An 18,979-nucleotide genomic window follows, 5' to 3' on the forward strand; every position below is an offset into this window, starting at 1 on the left:
ACACACACACACACACACACACACACACACACACACACACAAATTACATATAATTTCTGGACTCCAGGGTGGGTCCAGAGTCTACGTACGAGGTGTTGTATTTAATCTTTCGTTTTCTCTTGCCTGTGCCCAGCACTTCTCCGACCTCTAGGACTTCTTTGGAGCGACCAGTTTTCTCCAGAGCATCCTGCAGCTCTACTGACAAAAACTTACAGACTGACAGACAGGAGAAACACAACTTTATTGTATACTTTATGTACATGTCAAAGAGTTTAGTTAGACACTCGAGGGCACACAATTGAAGTTATGTAGACCAATACCATAACGCTTATACGTCAAGTCACAAAATTAGCATAAACGAAGAAGTTATCTATGTATACATAGTTAGCTAGCTAACCTCTTCGTCCTACCTTCGCATTTATTAGGCAGTCTCTCGTCTTCTTCTGATGTTACAGAGCAGCAGACACAAAAGAGAACCAGTATGAAAAGATTCATTGCAACAGGGTGTTGTCTGTCAGGCTAAACAAAACTATCTCGGCAGCCACATAAGCATTTTGCGTTCTATGACGGCAACTTTAAACTACGCATGCGTAGTGTATCCCAACAGACATGACTAGTAGAGAAGCGTGGTGGATGGATTTCAGGGTAAATTGTCAATAGAAGAAAACGCTATTTGCACTTTATAAGTAATGTCCAAATGACTTGTGCGCGTGTGTATGTAGGCAATGTGTGTGTATGAAGGCTGTGTCTGTCCAAAGCTAAGCTTCCATAGCCTACTACCGGACTAGTAGCTAAATACTGTTTTCTTTTCTTTTTTTCCATCAATAGCTTATGTATTGCTCTGCTTAAAGATGCTCATTGTAACGGTAAGTTAGGCTTACCTACTTCACAATTTCTGACAAACTTGATTGACTCATGAATGTTGATGAAGCAATATTACACGAGAGGCCGTACGTGCTTAAAAATTGGGGCTTGAAGTAGTTTACAATGTTTGTAAATATGTAGTTTAAAAAAGAAAAGATCATTGAATGATGAGATCATGATGCAAATGCACTAGGTGGTCAGAGGCGATAGCTTTCATATGTGGGTCATAGGCTCAATCACCTAAATGTTACGTTCTTTAGTGAGTGATTTATAAAACGTTAAGGATTTGAGATTAGGCTACGTAGCCCGATCTCACATCCTGAACGTCTAAAAACACAGTATAGGTCTACATGAATGGAAGATTCAGTTTTTTGCTGAAATCTAAAATATATTTAAATAGAATCAAATAGAGATAGCTTTCTCACCTCATCAAATATGTCCATTTAATGTCTTCTTATGGCGTAGCACACATATAACCACGGCTGAGAACCACTCGGAAGCGTTTCCAACAGGAGAAAACCGGTGACTTCTCAAAGTAATTATTTTTGAAACTGAGACGCAAGGATCCAAAAGCAGATTTTAGCCAACCTTACGGCTGTAATAAACAACCACAACCCCTGATGTAACTTCAACAAGCTGTTAAAAAAAACTGTGCCCTTGTGTGCCTGTCAAACTGAATGCAGCTAAGCAACCATTGCCTAGCAACCTTTGCCAACGCTGCAGTTATTGGTGGCTGAAGTTTTGATCTCTGATGTCAGATTCTAAAAAGCTTCTGATCCAGATTGATATGATGTCAGATTCTATAAAAATAACAAATGATCTAGGTTGATAGGATGTCAGATTCTAAAAATGCTTTTGATCCTCTGTTACATGTAAATGTGCCTTATTTATATAGCACTTTTCCAGTCTTAACAACTGCTCAAAGCGCTTTTACATCTACAGGGAACGTTCACCATTCACACACATTCATACACTGTGGCCGGGGCTGCCGTACAAGGTGCCACCTGCTCATCAGATAAACATTCACACTCCGATGCGTAGCACCAGGGGCAACTCAGAGTTCAGTGTCTTGCCCAGGGACACTTCGACAATGACTGCATAGGCGGGGATCGAACCACCAACCTTCCGATTGGCAGGCAATCGCTCTACCACTGAGCCACAGCCGCCCCTGTATCATGTCTTTATATATAGTGGAACCATAGAAATACAATTTCATTCTGTTTCTATCCGTACAGCTGAAGACGAGTCATTATACTTTGGTACAATACAAGTATAAAATAATCAATAGGCTATTAAATACCTCTTCTGAAGCCATAGCAAAAAGAAGAAAAAGTCCTTGGAGCACAAAAAAGGATACTGAACTCAAGAAAGTCACGGAAATCAAACCCACACAGTTGACAATTATGTGTGAATCAGAAATGTTTGACAGAAGACATGCTGGAGATTACTGAAGACACTTTACTCCCATTGGTCGAACCCTTATTTAAAAGAATGACATTGGGGCAGTTGGAATTGTTACAAACATGCGCACCTGACAATACCACTAAAATTATGATTGTTGACCTGCATTTGGACATAATTTCAACCCTGTCAGAAGGCTGGTTAATGGCTGTTGGGAGCAACAATGAAGTGGTGTCTGAGGATCAGATTATGTGCGGTCTGGGCAACAAACTTTCAAAATGTTTTGCCGCTGCTTTGAATGCTTAGGACCAAGTCGAGTGTCCCAGCTCAGACTCTTTGACAAGCTTGCTCGTGATAGAGGTTACAGAAAATGTCAACGCTTCCCTTTTAACTACTGTGCGCACAGGGGATCCTGTAATAACTCAGCATATCCCTCCTTCTCGCCGAATTAATGATATGGTTGATCATGCCTGCAAAATGATAAAAGGTTTCACTTCTAAGATGAAAGGGATGTGCCCATTTCAAAATCAAAGGCAGAGAACGAGGAAGACCCCCTCCCAGGATGATCTAACGATAAAGGAGATTGAGCAGGCCAACACTGGTTATCAGGAAGAAGTACGGATGGAAGATATGGAGTCGACAGACAATGGTGATCTGGAAGAACTAGAGAAAGAGGATATGGAGCCCGAAGACACCGATGATGAGGTAGAACTAGAGACAAAAGATATGGAGACGAAAGACAGTGTGGAGCCAAAAACTAAGGAGAAGGTCTCATTAGAGGAGTCTGCAATTCCAATAATGAAAGCTGCCAGTCATGTCAAACAAATGGTAAATGCTTTCACAGATAAAATGAAAATTCTGTGCCCAATTAAAAAACATAGACAGAGAACAAGGCAGACTCCCTCCCAGGAACCTGCAAGAACTGATGATCTGAAAAATCCACAGGGAGGAGATGTGGAGCCGGCACACGCTGATGATCTGGAACCAGACGATATAGAGCCAGAAACCCAGGGAAAGGTTTCGTCAGAGGACACTGTGTTTGAGATTCCAATAATAGAATCTGTTGAAAGAATTATTCAAAAGGATGTGACTCAGATGATTGAACCACTTTTGGATGAAGTGCCAGACTCAAAGTATGAGCTACTGAAACGTGAATGCTCGGAGGAGATTGAAGTTGTTGCAGCAGACATTGCTAGGAAAATTGCTGAAATGGACAGGACAGATGATGGAAGTCGAATATCCAAACAGAAGCACAAACTGTCATTAAAAGAAATAACGAACCGGATCAAGACCTTTTTTACAACTTGCTTGGCCAAAGCATGGTTCCATCGTATGTTGGAGAATCTGAGAATCAAATTCCACAAGGCAAGCAGACACTTGATTTCAACAAAACAAGGTGTTGACTCTCAGCTTCAGGATTACATAAAACCTCAGGTTAACTATATCATTGATGCAATTACAAAGTTCAAGGACATTTGTGCCGGTAAATGCCACAAATTCACACAGCAAGTTATTGATCTCATCTTCAGGGACATCACAGATGGGCTCGAGATTATGCCAAAACTAATGAGAAAGAATTCACTTTGCATGAAGTGACTGCCCCTCAGTCACTTGTTAACATTTATGCTGAAATACAGAAGAAAGTGTGGAATTACATGGGACTGATGGGGTGGTGGATGAACACTCAGGTCAGCAGCCACAGTCAAAGGGTGAAAGATGATATATTGGATGCTGAGTCACCTGCACCAAAACATGTAGCAGAGGGCCTTGCCATCGAGGAGCCTGTGGCAACTGTTGCAGCGTCAGGCTCAGTATGTGAGGAGACATGTGCTGAGCATGCACAGGATAGGACACCACAGGAAATCAGGAAAAGATATTCCATCAAGTTAATACTGGATAAGCTGGTTTTGCAGATATTTAAGAAAGCAAAAGTGAACTGGGTCATTGGAAACCCAGACAACATTGTGAATCGTCTGTTTGAAAAAACATGGGACATGGTCAGTAGGTTTTGATAGCACCCAAAAAAACTTTTAAAACCTTGACAAGGCCATTTTGCAGGACTTGTGTAAGAGGTGTGGCTGTGCAGAAACAATGCTAATTTGCTTGTTTTTAGAGGATCCAGTACTCGAAAAAGGTATTGTGTCCGCTTTTAAAGATCACCTGATGACACCATCAACGAAGAGTTGCACCATCCGCAGGTTCTTTTCATCTGCAGGTAAAGCCATCTCCAGTATCTGCAACAGTAGAAATAAGGTTGCTGTTATGAAAGTTAAGTGTGGTATTTCTACTTTTATAGGGTTTTCTCTGGGTGCTCCAAGTGTTTCTCCCACATTCAGTGAATATTTACTGATTTAAAAAAAAGGGAAGGGTGGTCAGTAAAGAGCTCACAGACAGGACTGTTGTCCTATCCAGGTTTACCATCTCCTCCACTGTTGTCTGCCCTTTATGATGAGGGACAGAGACCGATGTGGTAGGAGGTTATCTTGGTGCGGGGCAGAACTCAGCTCTCAGTGCCATCTCAGTGATGAACAGTGACTTGTGTACTGTGGTGGTACATACGGATTTACTGATCTAATTATTGATTCAATAAAACAATAAATAAATAAAAATAAAATCAGCTTATTTCTCTTCATTTCATGGAAAATCCATTCACCTCCATTCTGCTGATTTGGTTAAATTAATGAATTTCTCATTTGTATAAAGTACAGAGAAAACACTGTGTTCTTATGCAAGTGCGGTGCTTTTGTGTGAAACCCACTTGTATGGAAGTTAATGTCAAGACCTAATCAATCCAATAATCAAGACCAATGTCTCACCAACAAATTCAAGAAAGTTAGGAAGTAATGTACAAATGTTCTTGCACGAAAAAATCTGAGCAGGAATATTTCACCAAATGAATTGAAAGACGCACTTGTTACTGACGCTTACAAAGTCATAACATATTCACTGTATGAACAGTAAACAATCAGTCAATACATTTTTTTTGGCACATGAAATCGTAAATAGTATAATTCCAGTGAAATGTTAATCCATCAGCTGTATCAACTTGTTGAACTAAATCAGTAATAATCAGTTGTTGGAATTTACACATTAAAAGATAGTTAGGTAAGGTTATTATAATTTTTTGAAATTTATACAACAATTTATAACAAGTGTAACCCATTAGTTTTTTTAAAATTTTTTTAAACAAAGTGTATATCCTAGGAACTTGTGGCTTCTACATGAGCATATACCATCATTTCAAAATCTCATAGCTTGTGGTACAACAAGTCAACCTCGGATGGTTACAACTGTAATATTTGCTCGTTTACAGGGAAAGTAATAAAAGCAGAGCTACTGAATACTAAGGCAGCTGTATTATATGCTTTTGAAACTAATTGTGCTATTTAAATGTATTTACATGTTTCTATGTCAACAGTTTTCTAATGATGATTTAGATTGATCACATCACAATAATTAGCTTGATATTTGGCAGTTAAGTAGTTAAAATAGAAGTCGCTTGCCTCTTGGTTTCTCAGGTGTCAGGGGCAACGCACTCGACAGCAACAGATATCCCAGGACTCTGTGCAGGAGAAGATAGAGCTGAGTGGAGTGAAGAGTAGAAGAGACCGAAAACATATGACCAAAAAAACAAGAAGAGAGGTAACCGTGTACCATGTTAATATGATGACAGAAAAGAAAAGCGGTGGGATAAGATGGACAAGAAGACATGCTTAGTTACCAACCAGAAGTGAGTGACACACATATGCACACATAACTCTCCTTAAAAACACATTTGTTTATGTTCTCCCGGTGCAGAACAGTTTGCACACAGAGGAGAAGGTATTCATCCTATGTGTCTGAAAGTCAAAAGTAACTACAGTAACTATAGTATTTTACCGGTTTGAAGCTTCCATAGAAATAATTGTGTGTAATGTTGATCAGCAAGGTGTTTTGTTGTCTGTTTGAATGGAGATACAGTTACACAGACACTATCTCCCTGCGGTGTATGTCACGGCTGTATGCACACACACACATTCATAAGAGATGGTGTCAAGGAACTTGCAGCACACATATCAAGCTGTACTTTTACCTTGCACCATTTGCAGATCACCTTTTGCATTTTATTCACTTACATTTTTCTGTTTTTTTTTCCCCCATCCTGTTCCAGTGAAACAAATCTCTAAGATGACACTGAATTAGTGGCACCGGGAGGAGATGAGTCAAACACAGAGGAAGAAAGTGTCAGTCAGCATTTAACAGCTGACTCTGGGACAAAGAATGCCAAGTGGAAAGATATGACAAATGCTGGCTAATTGTTGCATCAAAGCACATATGTGATTGCCTTTGAAATATTTCCCAAATGACCAAAGGAGGACATGGTCTAGGATTCTCTGCCTGAGCTCAAGGAATAGTGGGTAAACTTTTAGTTTACTTTCAGGTAAGCTAAAAGGAGTATACAACTCAATAATGGATCACTAGTGCCATATAAAAATCTGATGTGTGTCCTAATGACTGATATTTAAAATGACTATAAAATAAGGTCACTTATAATCCAAATATAAACTAAAAGGGCACCGTTCAAACCACAGGACTGTAACAGGCTAGCACCCAACGTGATGACAGCTCTAATACACTAGACAATAATATATCTGTCTATACTAATGTGCATTCTGATGCTGTCAGAGGATGTTTAGATCAGTAATGTGGGCGTAAACTTGCATAGCTGCCTTTAAGGATGTTCTTTGATTTTACAGTTCAGTTCAGTTCAGTCTTCATTGGCCTGTATGGGAAATTATCATTCCTCATAGCAAAAACAGACAAACAATAAATGAAATAAAACACATACTGTACATTATTAAAAATGAATACAGAGCAGCAGTAAAAGTACAAACAATAAACCAGAGAAATTATTGAGCCAAAGGAATTCATGATATTGAACATTTGGTTGCTGCATTCATTAAAACATGATAAGCCTTTAATTTGTTATGCGTTCATTAATCATGGATTGTGAAGGAGCGTTACCTTCACATGTTTTTCTCGTGTAGATGTGTCTCTGCATAAATCTCATACAAGAAAAACAATATCTCACGGATAATTGCTGACATTTATATATTGGTACATGCAAACAGCACCTGCAAGGTTTCATTTCAGTTTTACTGCTCTGAGTTGAAACACACAAACACACACCTGGCATACTCTTGCTGACGCAAATACACGCTGCTGACTCAGGGACCCAAGCAGTTCATATCACTGATGACTAAAACGGTACCATTACCTTACTGCTGTCCTCCCTCCATCCCCCCAACCCACACACACACACACACACACACACACACACACACTCATTGACCCTACAGGACTCTACCTACCTCTGCCAGGAGCTATAAAATTCTTTATATGTCCACAATGGTGTTTAATAGATGTAGGCTAATTTAATTTAAAATGTTGTATTTGTGTGCAGGATGTGACATCATAGATTTATTACTTCTATGTTTAATATTAATCAATGTAGCCTATATATTTACCTTATGGTACTGATTATTGTTACTCAGCCTTAAAACATAGTACACACTAGCATGTTGTTTGTATGGTGTATGTCTTGTGATTACCTATGTAAACAAAGATATTCAGTGTTTAAATTTTGACCGTGGGAATTATGTATACATTCTCACTGGCTACATATTTAAACAAAGGAAGTTTTGCCATAGTTGTCTTTGTGTCTAACCGCACAACTGTCTTTGACTTTGGCACATTGATGATTTTGATTTGGAAATTGATAAAAATGTATAGTTAAGGCTTTGACCCTTAGGGATTTTTTATAACTAAAGTCCTTTTAATATGCTAACAGTGTAATCCTACACTGCTTCATGGCCATTTCCATATGAACTATTCATCTGTTCCATTTCTCTTTTTCTTTCCACCTTTCCTAAAGCCTTTCTTCTCCACAATGCCCAAACGAGTAAATAATTTCCAGGGTCAAAGCTTTCACAAGCTGAGGAGAGCCTGCTTGCGCCGAGGGGCACTCTTTAAGGATTCGCTGTTTCCCGCCACCGCCCAATCCCTCTTCTACAAGAGGAAGCCCCCGCCGGGACTGACCTGGAAGAGGCCAGGGGTGAGTGTGACTTGCAGGTAGAAGCACTGAATCTATCATTTTCCTGAAAGTATATTAAATGCAGATGTGTGAAAACAATCATGAATTGTTTTTACACATCTCCACATTTTCTTCAATGAAACCAGTTCAAACAACAACAATGAGGTATTTTAAAAATGTATCTCCACTTCTCCCACATCTAAATTGAGTGGCTGGATCAGCATGTTACATTTCAAGCAGATTAGGGTTAATTAAAGCACTCTCTATTATAGGAGAGGCGTCAGGCAGTGAAACTTTATCCCTCAGGGAGCAAGTGGGGCGTGCTGCCTATGGACTGCTTCATTGGTGTATGTTTATACAGTTGAGTTCTGAAAAAGCAGCAGCCAATTTAAATAGCCCAGGTGTTTTTAGAATGGTGTAGCTGTGCATAAGTATTGTGCAAGCCAACCAACCTTTAATTGTGGCAATGACATGGGCGGGTAATATCAAGGTTAAATTACTTATTGTCTAGTCTCAGTGGCCCAAAAAATATATATAATAAAGCAGTTTCTTGTTATGAGGTGGATCATTATATTATACATAGACTTGAAGTGGACACAGATACAGTAAGGGGCAGACAATTGATGGATGGATTAACCAATTGATAAAGTTATAAGTAATGTTACTTTCTTTGCAGGTAAGAATAATGTGCATTTATACTTATACTGCTGTTGCCAGTTCTGCCGTTGTTTACCTTTTCCTTCTTCTTCTAGACCGTAGAAATAGCAAAGCCTTTTATGAAGGTAAATATGGTGCAAAAGGTGAGAGCTTGTAGAATACGATGTCAGAACTTGCAGAACAAAAAAATCTGAATTTGTATGTTAAAATTTGCACAATATGTGATCTGAATTTGAAGTCACACAAAGAATAAAACACGAGAACTTAAAAAACGTAAGAACGTAAAGAACGTAAAAAAAAATCAGAACTTGTAAATTGAAATTTTCACTTGAAGAAAATATTCACACAGCTCTGTTCTGAATGTAAAGTCACAGAAATCATATTCACAAATGTCTACATTGATATTTGCATGAACACAATGACAGCTGAAACTCAAACTTTTCTCATTACAAACAATAACAGAAGATGGGAATCATTTCAAAAACGTTTTAGCTATCAATGAATGTTTGATTGCTAACGCTAGCTCAAAACGCCATTCAACTGACAACCTTGTTGTGTTTGTTTGCTAACTTGTAGCCAGCATTGAACGAACTTCGTTAAGTAGATCCAATTTTACTGTATTGATATTACAGAAGTCTCTTGTTAGCATCTTGTACGCTGTTGGTCGCACGTGGTTTGAAATTCTCAAGCCGCCAGACCCACGTGACAGGTTTGTCCAATTAACTGCAATTTGGGGGAGTGGAGCATCAACAATGGCTTCTGAAAAAAGGCCTCTAGATAAAGTTACAACATGCACAGAGATGAGAAGGTTATGGACTTATCTAACTCAAGGTGAATAAGCTAAAGTCCCAATAAGTCTGCGTGTTCCTTTAATGTGAAACCCTGCTGGCCAGTAATTTGCTGATTCAGAGCAGGAGAGAAAGAGTTAATGGTATTGTGTTCCTAATGCTCCACTCAGGTATTTTAAGCATGTATCAACAGGAGGTCAGATGATAAGGTGACATCTGTCGCCTCCTTCTGCTCACACCCATGCACACACGCACGCACACATGCTTCGCACACACACACACGCACATACACACATACACACACACACACACACACACACACACACACACACACACACAAACACACAGACACACACAAAAACTTATTGATTCACTCTAACACTTCACATTTACTTGTCTGGATGTCTACATGTGTGTCCAGCAGCACCTCTACAGTTACCTGAGTCAGTCCAAACTAAAATCAACAGATCCACACAGACAGGATCTGTCTACATAGCAGTGCACTCACAGGCCTGTGACACTACTTACTGCTGTAATCATTTACCAGAGTTTGTTTAAAGCTGCTTTATAATGAATTATTTCATATAACGATGGATCAAATGACTGTGTGTAATGTGAAAGGGGTTGCTCGTAGTGACACATCCACAGAGAATTATGTCTGTATGACTCTGCAGTTTTTCCCCTGATCTACAGAGCACTTTAACATTTTTTAGCTCTTTGTTTTGGTTTTCTGACCATTAACTTTGTCCCACTTAGTTAGCTCTCCCTTCTCTCATTAGCATTGTTTTAAACAGCAACAGGCATCAATTTCAAAAGGATTTAAAAACCCACCGCCAACCACCAAACCCTTAGACTTTGGTTGACAGCAAAATAGAACTAACAGGAGAGTGGATAATGGACTTACATTTGTCAAGTGGGACAGAAACATGACTTCAAATGTATGCTGCTAACATTGCTCTTTGTCAGGGGGATGTGTCATCCAACTGACAAAGAGCAACATTAGCATACATTTGTAACTGTCGCTGCCCCCAAGTAGCCAACAAATCAACTAATAAAGGTTTAATTTATCTTTTTAAGGAAACGTCACGTTTGTTTTTTTTAAATCACAGGAGATATGTAAGGACCCCCGTCTGTTTGTTGATGGCATCAGCACTCGTGACTTGCACCAAGGCAGTCTGGGTAACTGCTGGATGGTGGCTGCCATTTCCTGCTTAGCATCTGAGCCATCTTTGTGGAAGAAGGTTGTATTTTTGTGTTCCTCTGTTATCCTTTATTTTTCTTCCTGCTTTCCCTCCTCTTTTCCTTCCTTCACAGTTTATTTCATCTCCTTCCTCCGCTCCTTCCAGGTTATCCCAGACCATGTGAACCAGGAGTGGAATCCAAAGCATCCTAACCTGTACGCAGGCATCTTTCATTTCCGGTTCTGGAGACTCGGCCGTTGGATGGATGTTGTTGTTGACGACCGTCTACCCGTCAGCAAGGACGGAGTGCTGCTCTTCTGCCGCTCGGCCACACCACGAGAGTTTTGGAGCGCCCTGTTAGAGAAGGCCTATGCCAAGTGAGGGTCCAGGACCCTGTAGATTTCTCCCCTCCTGAGGACCCAGTCTGATCTCAGTCACCTACTGAAGTCCTACCAGCCCTAAAAGCCGTAGCAACCACATGAAAGTTACCCACCTTAGCAACACCACAACACACCCTTTCTATCTAGTCGACACCTTGCATCCTTAACATCTGAGAAACTGCCGAAAACAATATCTTCATAACCACATTATGCAACCACTTTCAAAATAGATGTACACTTATGGAACATGCACTAATTTTATTTTACAGTGTTTTAGTTCTATTAAAAACAAAGGGAGGAGAAGGACACTGAAAAGGGAGAAAAGGGGCACAACCATTAATCATTCAGTGAATCTATCTGGTTACTCTCTAGGCTAAACGGCTGCTACGAAGCCCTGGAGGGAGGAAACACTACAGAGGCACTGATCGACTTCACTGGCGGAGTTTCAGAGCCACTAAGCCTGGATTGTGAGGCCCTAAGCTTGCATAGCAACCAGAGGAGGGCGTTTTTCCAGTCATTAGCTTATGCTCATGAAAGCAAAGCCCTCATCACTTGCTCCATACGGGTAGGGCTTCTGAGTATTTTCATATATAATAGATTCATGAAATGAGAAGAAATAATATATAAGACAAATTAGTATATTTTATGTATCTCAGCCAGCAGAGGGGGAGACAGTGGAGTCGGTGTTGGATTGTGGCCTGGTGCAAGGACATGCCTATGGGATCACAGCAGTGAGGAAGGTGAGGCTGGGGGAGAAGTTGCCGAAGACGGGATGGATGTCCCGACTCTTGATGGTGCGCATGAGAAACCCATGGGGGACCGCAGACTGGACCGGTGCCTGGAGTCAGAGGTAAGGTAGTCAAAGTTCTGCCAGATGCACCTCTTTTTGGATGGGTGTCCACTTCATTTAGCTTTTTTGTGTTTTTATGGGCTTTTTTATTTTTAATTTAGACTCTGATCGATTTATGAGGACTATGATGACTGCTCCTCAGATCTCTGCAGGGTAAATCCAGACAGCTAGCTAGAGTATCTGTCAAATCTATGTTTTCTGTTGCACAACTACATTTCAATACACACGTTCTAACAAAACAAGTTCCCTCCGAGGCCATTTTGCATGACGATTGTAATTGGTTTAAAGAAATGCCAATAAACCAGAGCAGGTTTTTCTCCCATCCCATAATGCTGTGTGGACTAGCCAGACCCTCCTTTGCAGCGCTGAGAAGGAAAGTCTGACAATGTGAGACTAGAAGTGAGCTTCTGAACTGTCCTTTGAACTCTGTAATGGCGTTATCTGACACATTTCCGACTGCTGAGTACATCAGACATTTTACTGGAGCTGTAGGGCTAACATTTAATAGTGTCAGTCTGTTTTACAACATTTTATAATAACAATTTCTGAAATTTTACAACAGCATTGGAATTGTTTTACAAGAGGACATCTTCCATTTACATTCAAAAGGCTGAGACACTCTGAAAATGGCCAAAATGGACCTATAAAGGTTTCCAGAAGTTGCAACGCTACTTATACTTTTCACATGTAATTTTTCAGTGTGTTGGGCCTATTTCCTGCTGCCTTTGACAATATTGTCCTTACACGCCCCCTGCAGGTCGCAGCAATGGCAACAGATGAGTCGTGCAGAGAGGGAGAAGATGGGCCTCATTGTTAGAGACGTTGGCGAGTTCTGGTAGATTTTCATTCCTAATTTTTTGCTTGGATCCCAGTTAGATTACCTTAGCTGCTAGTTTCCCAATGTGCTCATAAAATAAAACTGTAAAATAAATTTTAATACTGGGCATGTGGCATAATTTATGTCCATATCTCTTGTTGATGCTTGATTCATATGTCCTGTCATTCTCATGCAAGTCTCCTATTTCCCAGGATGGATTTTGAGGATTTCTGTCACTACTTCACTGACGTGGTCGTGTGCTGGCTGGTAGAGAGGGCTCCGCTGTGGCCGAGCTCCCACTGGAGGGAAGTGCAGTGCTATGGGGAGTGGACTTTAGCTCCCGCTTCCCCGGGAACACCTCCGTCCACCGTCCTTAACAGCAGCCCCGTGCTTAGCTTGGGAAGGAACAGAGCCAAACCTGAAGGGACCAAGCAGCAAGGGAACAAGAAGGAGGCCAAGCTTGGGGAGAGTCAGCAGAAGGAAGGGAAAGGAGGAAGGTGTGAGCAAGATAAGACTGTAAAAAAAGAGACAAAGGAAGATGATAGTGTAGAGGTGGGAGGATGGGAGGCCCAGATGGATAAGAGGAGTCGATGTGGAGGATGCATCAACCACAGAGACACTTTCCTGCACAATCCACAGGTAAAAAACAAAATGGAAACTCAAAGTGTTTTGATGAGTGCATGCGTTTTTAGACATTTTTATTTCTAGTTCATGTTTGAGGTGAGAGGCAAAGAGGAGGAGGTGCTGATCTGTCTGCAGCAGGAGGACAGGAGGGCACAGAGGAGAGATGGAGGAGGAGAAAATCTGCCTATAGGGTTTGAGGTGCTTAAGGTGAGCAGTTCACAGACCAAAATGTGAACAAACACCTTTCCAATACCTACAAAAAAACAAAACAAATCTTTCCCCGCTGCCTTTGTCGTGGCCCAGGTGGAGGTGAACCGCTGTAGCCGGGTGCAGTGTGTGGTGGAGCAGGCGGCAAGCTCTGTCTACATGGACTCCCGCAGTGTGACGCTGAGGGGGACTCTGACTCTGGGGCGCTACGTTGTACTGCCCACCACCTTCCTGCCAGGCGCCACAGGACGCTTCCTCCTACGTCTCTTCTCCCATTCCCATATCCAACTCAGGTGTGTGTCACAGGAGTTTGCGTGCTGGCATATTTGATAAAAATGCGTTTTTTCTTATGTTCTTCAAATTATTTTCATAAAACATATTACATCAACAAAACATGACATCCTTGTTTTCGTTTGTTGTCACTTATTTTAAACACAACTAATTTCCCACTGTGTGTCGTGGTAATATAATAATAATAATAATAATGTATACTTTATTAATCCCACAAGGGGAAATTACAATTTACACTTTGTTATTACTACACACATTACTCACAGGCCTACTTCTTGCTCTCAGATTTAACTAAATCTGTTTCTCTTCAACCCTAATCTTTGACTTTTGATTTATTTTATGTCTTTGTTCTTTTTGTGTGTAGGGAATTGAGGGAGGATTATCCATCTCCTTGTGTCTTCCAGTGTTTCCTACCTCAACCCACAGTGGTGACTACAGTCTACCTCCACAGGGCGTCAGGACTCAGTCTTCCCAAACAGACAGGTGGCTTATAGCACAACACTACAGCTCCTCCACTCTTACAGATAGAAGTGGGCAAATGAAAAAGCAAGTAAAAAACACCACATCTTGTCTTGTTTCTTCTTTACTCGCTGTTGTATTGTGTGTGTGCTGATCCACAGCTCCAGATGTTTATGCCATAGTGCGTTGTGAGAACAACATCATAAGGACACATGTTTTCAAGGTGGAGGGAAATCCGGAGTTCAACCTCAGAGCCATCTTCTACAGGAGATACCCCAGCACACACATCTCTATTGAGGTTTGACACACTACACATGCATGCACGCACGCACGTACGCTCGCACACATGCACACAATCATTCCTGTCTTGTTTGCAGTTATGGAGCAGAGGTTGGTTGTGGGACTCCATCTTGGGTGGGGCTCGACTCCAGACAGCAGAATCTGAAAAGAGTCGAAGCCATGTAATCGATCTACGAGGCGGCCATTACCGTTCAGGATACCGAGGGTGCGTCTACGTTGAGACGTCCTCCAGCGTCTGCCTCACAGACTTGTGACAGCATTGTCTGGTTGCCTTATTAATGACGTGAAGACATGGCAACGGTCAGCCTCTCGGGTGGAGGTTGATGGACTAACAGAAGTTTTTATGAACTACTAAAAAAAACTTCATGACTAAAGATTGAGTTAACTAGCTATGGTGCTGGTATGTATGACAAATTTTGCATTTATAGGTGAACTGTGTTTGCTCTGCAGTGATCTGCTGGTCAGAAGTGCAGGTGTATCCTTCATGACTTCAGCAGTCTTTCAAAAAATATGTTGAACTGCTGCCAAAATAAGCGTTATATATGGTATATGTTTTATTTATTATATTGTCAATACTGTTGTCAAGTGTGAGTTTTGCTCTTGTTGCTGTCGTATTTGTATTTTAATTTACAATTATTTATGTTGTTAATATACTTTAATGTAAATGTACAAAATCACATTTGCTAAACATTTTCTTATTATTAAAGTCCATATTATAATCATTTTCACGTTCATAGATTTGGTTTTTTTACTCAAACATGTTTTACGTGCTTTAATGTTAAAACAAAACTAAGAAGTGAAGACTAACACCAGTACTCAGACAATGTGCACTATTGAAGTGCACTCTAGTAAGAAGGATTAAACATAGATGAAAATGCAAGTTTTAGGTTTGAACTTGAGATATAGTCTTAGTCTAACCTTGAATGAACTTGTACAAAGAGAATACAGCAATAAAATAGCTTGAACATTTACAAAATGTTTTTTTACATTTCCCTCTTTTTGATTATTGAGACTTCAACATTACTGTGGTTGACAGTATTCTGGAAAATCATATCTACTGTATAGCTGCCACTGTATGTGGCCACACCTCTGTTCCAATGCAAACTAAGTTAAGATTAAAGTCTTGGTCAACCTTAATCTCTTCTCATTTGACACTATTTGTTTATCCGCAGCCTGTTATATTTGAGTGCTGCTTTTGAAAGTGAAGGTGTGTTTGAACGTGTTTTTTTATTTCAAGTGTTCATATTTCAGCATGCTTTGGTACAATAATGCTGTGATACTTTACTTCATTTTAGCCATCTATTTTATCTTTATTTTATGACACTACAGCTTAGATTTTAATTCACTCTTTGGCCAATCCTCTCAGATTTTTTAAATGTCTTTAACTTGTAATCTTAAAGTCCAACCAAGGCCCTGTCCAAAATGCACCATAACAACCCTGTGCATGTATACATTTAAAATGTGGAGGTCAAGCGGGTATACAGACTCAGAATTTGCTTTGCAAAGTACAGTACTGTACAACTTTAAACCTGATTGAAATGTAACGAGTAACATAGTTGCATTCCACCAATAATAAAGGGATATTCTGCTGCCTAATAGTAGTACTTTTACTTACCTACCTATTTTAAGTAGTCTGTTTTTTGCTGTTAATACTTTTGTACTTTTACCTAATTAACATTTTGAAGTTTTGCTTGAAACAGGGCATTTTTACTGTGTTATATTCATACTTCGACTTAATAATTATAGGAAAAGTACAACCGAATCAGCTGATCGCGTGAACGCCGCTCTGGGCATGCGCGCTGTTAAAAGGCGGTGGCATCGAGTCGCGGCTGTAGCAGTTACAGTAGCAGAGCAGACAAGAAAGGGAAGCTCAGGCTCATTCTCAAGTAAGTGGAGAGAAGAAAACTACAAACAGGGACATTTTCAATAGCAGTACTACTTACTACTACTTTCATACTCTTTGCGGTTATTTGTAATTTAAATCAGACACCAGGAAGTTGACTTTATCTCGGTGCCTAAGTTACCGGGGCGGGGCAGAAAACATTGAACAACGACCTAAAATAAAAAGCGAGGCCAATGTTTAACGATATCGTTTCTGGTTTTACTGTATTTATTTAGAATATTTTGCTGAAGTTTCATACATGTAAGTGTTGCTTTGGAAACTGAAGTGGAACGTTGATTTATTTTTATTAAGGCTGCCTGTTAGATGGCATGTTGACATTTAATCTACAATTTAGGCTAACTATTAGTTAATCATTTAAAATTGGACTTAAACAATCTTCCGTTTTAAATGTTGTCCTAAAATGAAGGCTCATGTCTGTTTTTGAGTTGTACTTTGTGCGCAGGTTGCTGTTGCTGATGTTGTCAAACTGGCTTTTAAAGTTGGCTTTGGAATGCAGTCAAACTTAGCGTAGGCTGTTGTTTTTTCCCACAAGTACTGTATGTGTTTCAAGATAAGCTATGTCTGGAATGCACACTGTGCATTCAGGTTGCCCCATTCTATGTTATCATATTACCAGTCTATGCTGGACACTCATCATTAGTAATTGCGTGAAAACTAAATTAAATTTAGGCTGGGATGAATTGTGGCTATACTCTCCGGAACCATGACTAATCGTCTAATGATCAGCCACATGTATCATTCCTGCTGGTCCTTAAAAACCCATATGTCTTCAACTCATGTTCAACACAAATACAATTTAAATCTAGGAGGATGCTTAAAGAGGAACCCCCAACTGAACTCATTAAATTCAGTTTTGTCATCAGATGTACTTTACCTTGAAACCAGTCATATAAGGTCTGTGACTCTGGAAAGAGCTGACAAACCTTTGAAGAAACTACAACAACAACCCCTGAAGATGTTGTAGTAAGGTTATCAGGGTTGACGCATCTATCTTGGGCTTGAGTCAAAACATTTTTTTAGCGTAAAGCCTTTATTACGAATCGGAAGTGTGGAGTTTGAAAGTGTAAATGACGTGTAATCTAAAAAGGCGTCTTTGACTATTACATACATATATACAAATGGGTGAAGCCAACTTAGATTAATTCATTTAAATATTCGCTCACAGAGTTAGCACTGTGCTCTACAACATCGTTAAACTCATGATGGAATTTATTTTCTTGTAAAAATCAATGTAGCAGAACCAGAGATATCGCCTTTTGTTTTCCATGCATTCTTCTTCTTTGTCAAAACCTGGTGCTGCCTACATTACTCACAAAGAACCCCTGAAACCATTAGTCAATCATTTAGCAATGTGTCAAGTAAGAAGGCCAAATATTCACTTCACTTCATGCTTCAAAAAGCCAGTCTTTTGATTTTTTCAATGTCCTTTTGCTTTTTCTGGGTGAAGAAGAGGACTCCTGTTCTCGAAACTTGGATTTTTAACATGTGCATGAGTCGGAGTGGACACGTTTTAGAAGTGCAATACAGAGTTTGATAATGAACACAAAAGTTACACACTTGGCCTTTAAATGTGTGCTGTTTGATCCTGTTTTGGCTAAACCAGCAAACAAAGTAAGCTACATTTTGTGGCATTTTTGCTCGAAAAGGTCTCAAACAATTAAATTGGTTATCAAAATAGATGATAAATTTGTCAATTGAGTTTATGATTAATCACTACATTATTGCAGCTTTAATTTAAAGGAATAAAATCCTCTAAAGGCCATCCTCCCTGTGGAAAACATGAAGATGTTTCCTTTAATAATAATAATAATAATAATAATAATAATACATTTTATTTATAATGCCCTTTACATTTCACAAGGAAATCTCAAAGGGCTACAATTAATAGGGAGTTAAAAACTGTTTCCAGAGTACAATAACAATTTACAAGCAATAATAAAACACCATAAAACTAAAATTAAAACAATAACTATTTAAAAGGCCTTTTGAAATAAAAGTGTCTTTAGGCCCTTTTTAAAAATCTCCACCGTATGAGGGGCCCTCAGGGACTCTGGGAATGCGTTCCAGAGCCGTGGGGCGACGGCCTGGAAGGCCCTGTCTCCCATTGTAGACAGTTTAGTCCTAGGTTGGAGCAGGCGATAGGTGGAGATGGAGGAGCGGAGGTTTCGTGAGGTGGTGTGTGGG

At 39.9% G+C, this 18,979-nt stretch overlaps 3 protein-coding genes across 5 annotated transcripts in view; 2 read left to right on the forward strand and 1 right to left on the reverse strand.

Moving 5' to 3' along the window:
- The window catches only part of cnpy4 (canopy FGF signaling regulator 4), a 2,235-nt gene extending 1,622 nt beyond the window's left edge, over nucleotides 1-613 (reverse strand). Inside the window, exons 1-2 of the mRNA XM_034856978.1 lie at nucleotides 411-613; nucleotides 90-216 (exon numbers count right to left, since the gene is read on the reverse strand). Of these exons, the coding sequence (XP_034712869.1) occupies nucleotides 90-216; nucleotides 411-495 (212 nt within the window). The 5' untranslated portion in view covers nucleotides 496-613. The remainder of the gene's footprint in view (nucleotides 1-89; nucleotides 217-410) is intronic.
- Nucleotides 614-5,761: 5,148 nt separating this feature from the next.
- On the forward strand, nucleotides 5,762-15,518 carry LOC117934934 (calpain-5-like). 2 transcript variants are annotated; one of them, XM_034856954.1, is made up of 14 exons: nucleotides 5,763-5,995; nucleotides 6,416-6,658; nucleotides 8,180-8,359; nucleotides 10,893-11,024; nucleotides 11,130-11,341; nucleotides 11,717-11,909; nucleotides 12,001-12,194; nucleotides 12,952-13,029; nucleotides 13,224-13,650; nucleotides 13,720-13,842; nucleotides 13,939-14,135; nucleotides 14,498-14,616; nucleotides 14,754-14,890; nucleotides 14,970-15,518. In XM_034856954.1, exons 3-14 carry the CDS (start codon nucleotides 8,195-8,197, stop codon nucleotides 15,144-15,146), a joined length of 2,154 nt encoding a protein of 717 aa, XP_034712845.1. In that variant the 5' UTR covers nucleotides 5,763-5,995; nucleotides 6,416-6,658; nucleotides 8,180-8,194; the 3' UTR covers nucleotides 15,147-15,518. The 2 variants fall into 2 exon arrangements, with proteins under 2 accessions (XP_034712844.1, XP_034712845.1); XM_034856953.1 differs by lacking the exon at nucleotides 6,416-6,658 and having other exon boundaries at nucleotides 5,762-5,995.
- Nucleotides 15,519-16,686: 1,168 nt separating this feature from the next.
- LOC117934936 (transmembrane protein 272-like) overlaps nucleotides 16,687-18,979 on the forward strand; it is a 7,001-nt gene continuing 4,708 nt past the window's right edge. Inside the window, exon 1 of one of the 2 annotated variants that reach the window (XM_034856955.1) lies at nucleotides 16,687-16,778. The gene's annotated coding sequence lies outside the window, so the exon portion shown is untranslated. The remainder of the gene's footprint in view (nucleotides 16,779-18,979) is intronic. The other variant, XM_034856956.1, reaches the window with a different exon arrangement.

Source organism: Etheostoma cragini, chromosome 19 (genome assembly GCF_013103735.1).
Source record: "Etheostoma cragini isolate CJK2018 chromosome 19, CSU_Ecrag_1.0, whole genome shotgun sequence".
Classification (NCBI taxonomy): domain Eukaryota; kingdom Metazoa; phylum Chordata; class Actinopteri; order Perciformes; family Percidae; genus Etheostoma; species Etheostoma cragini.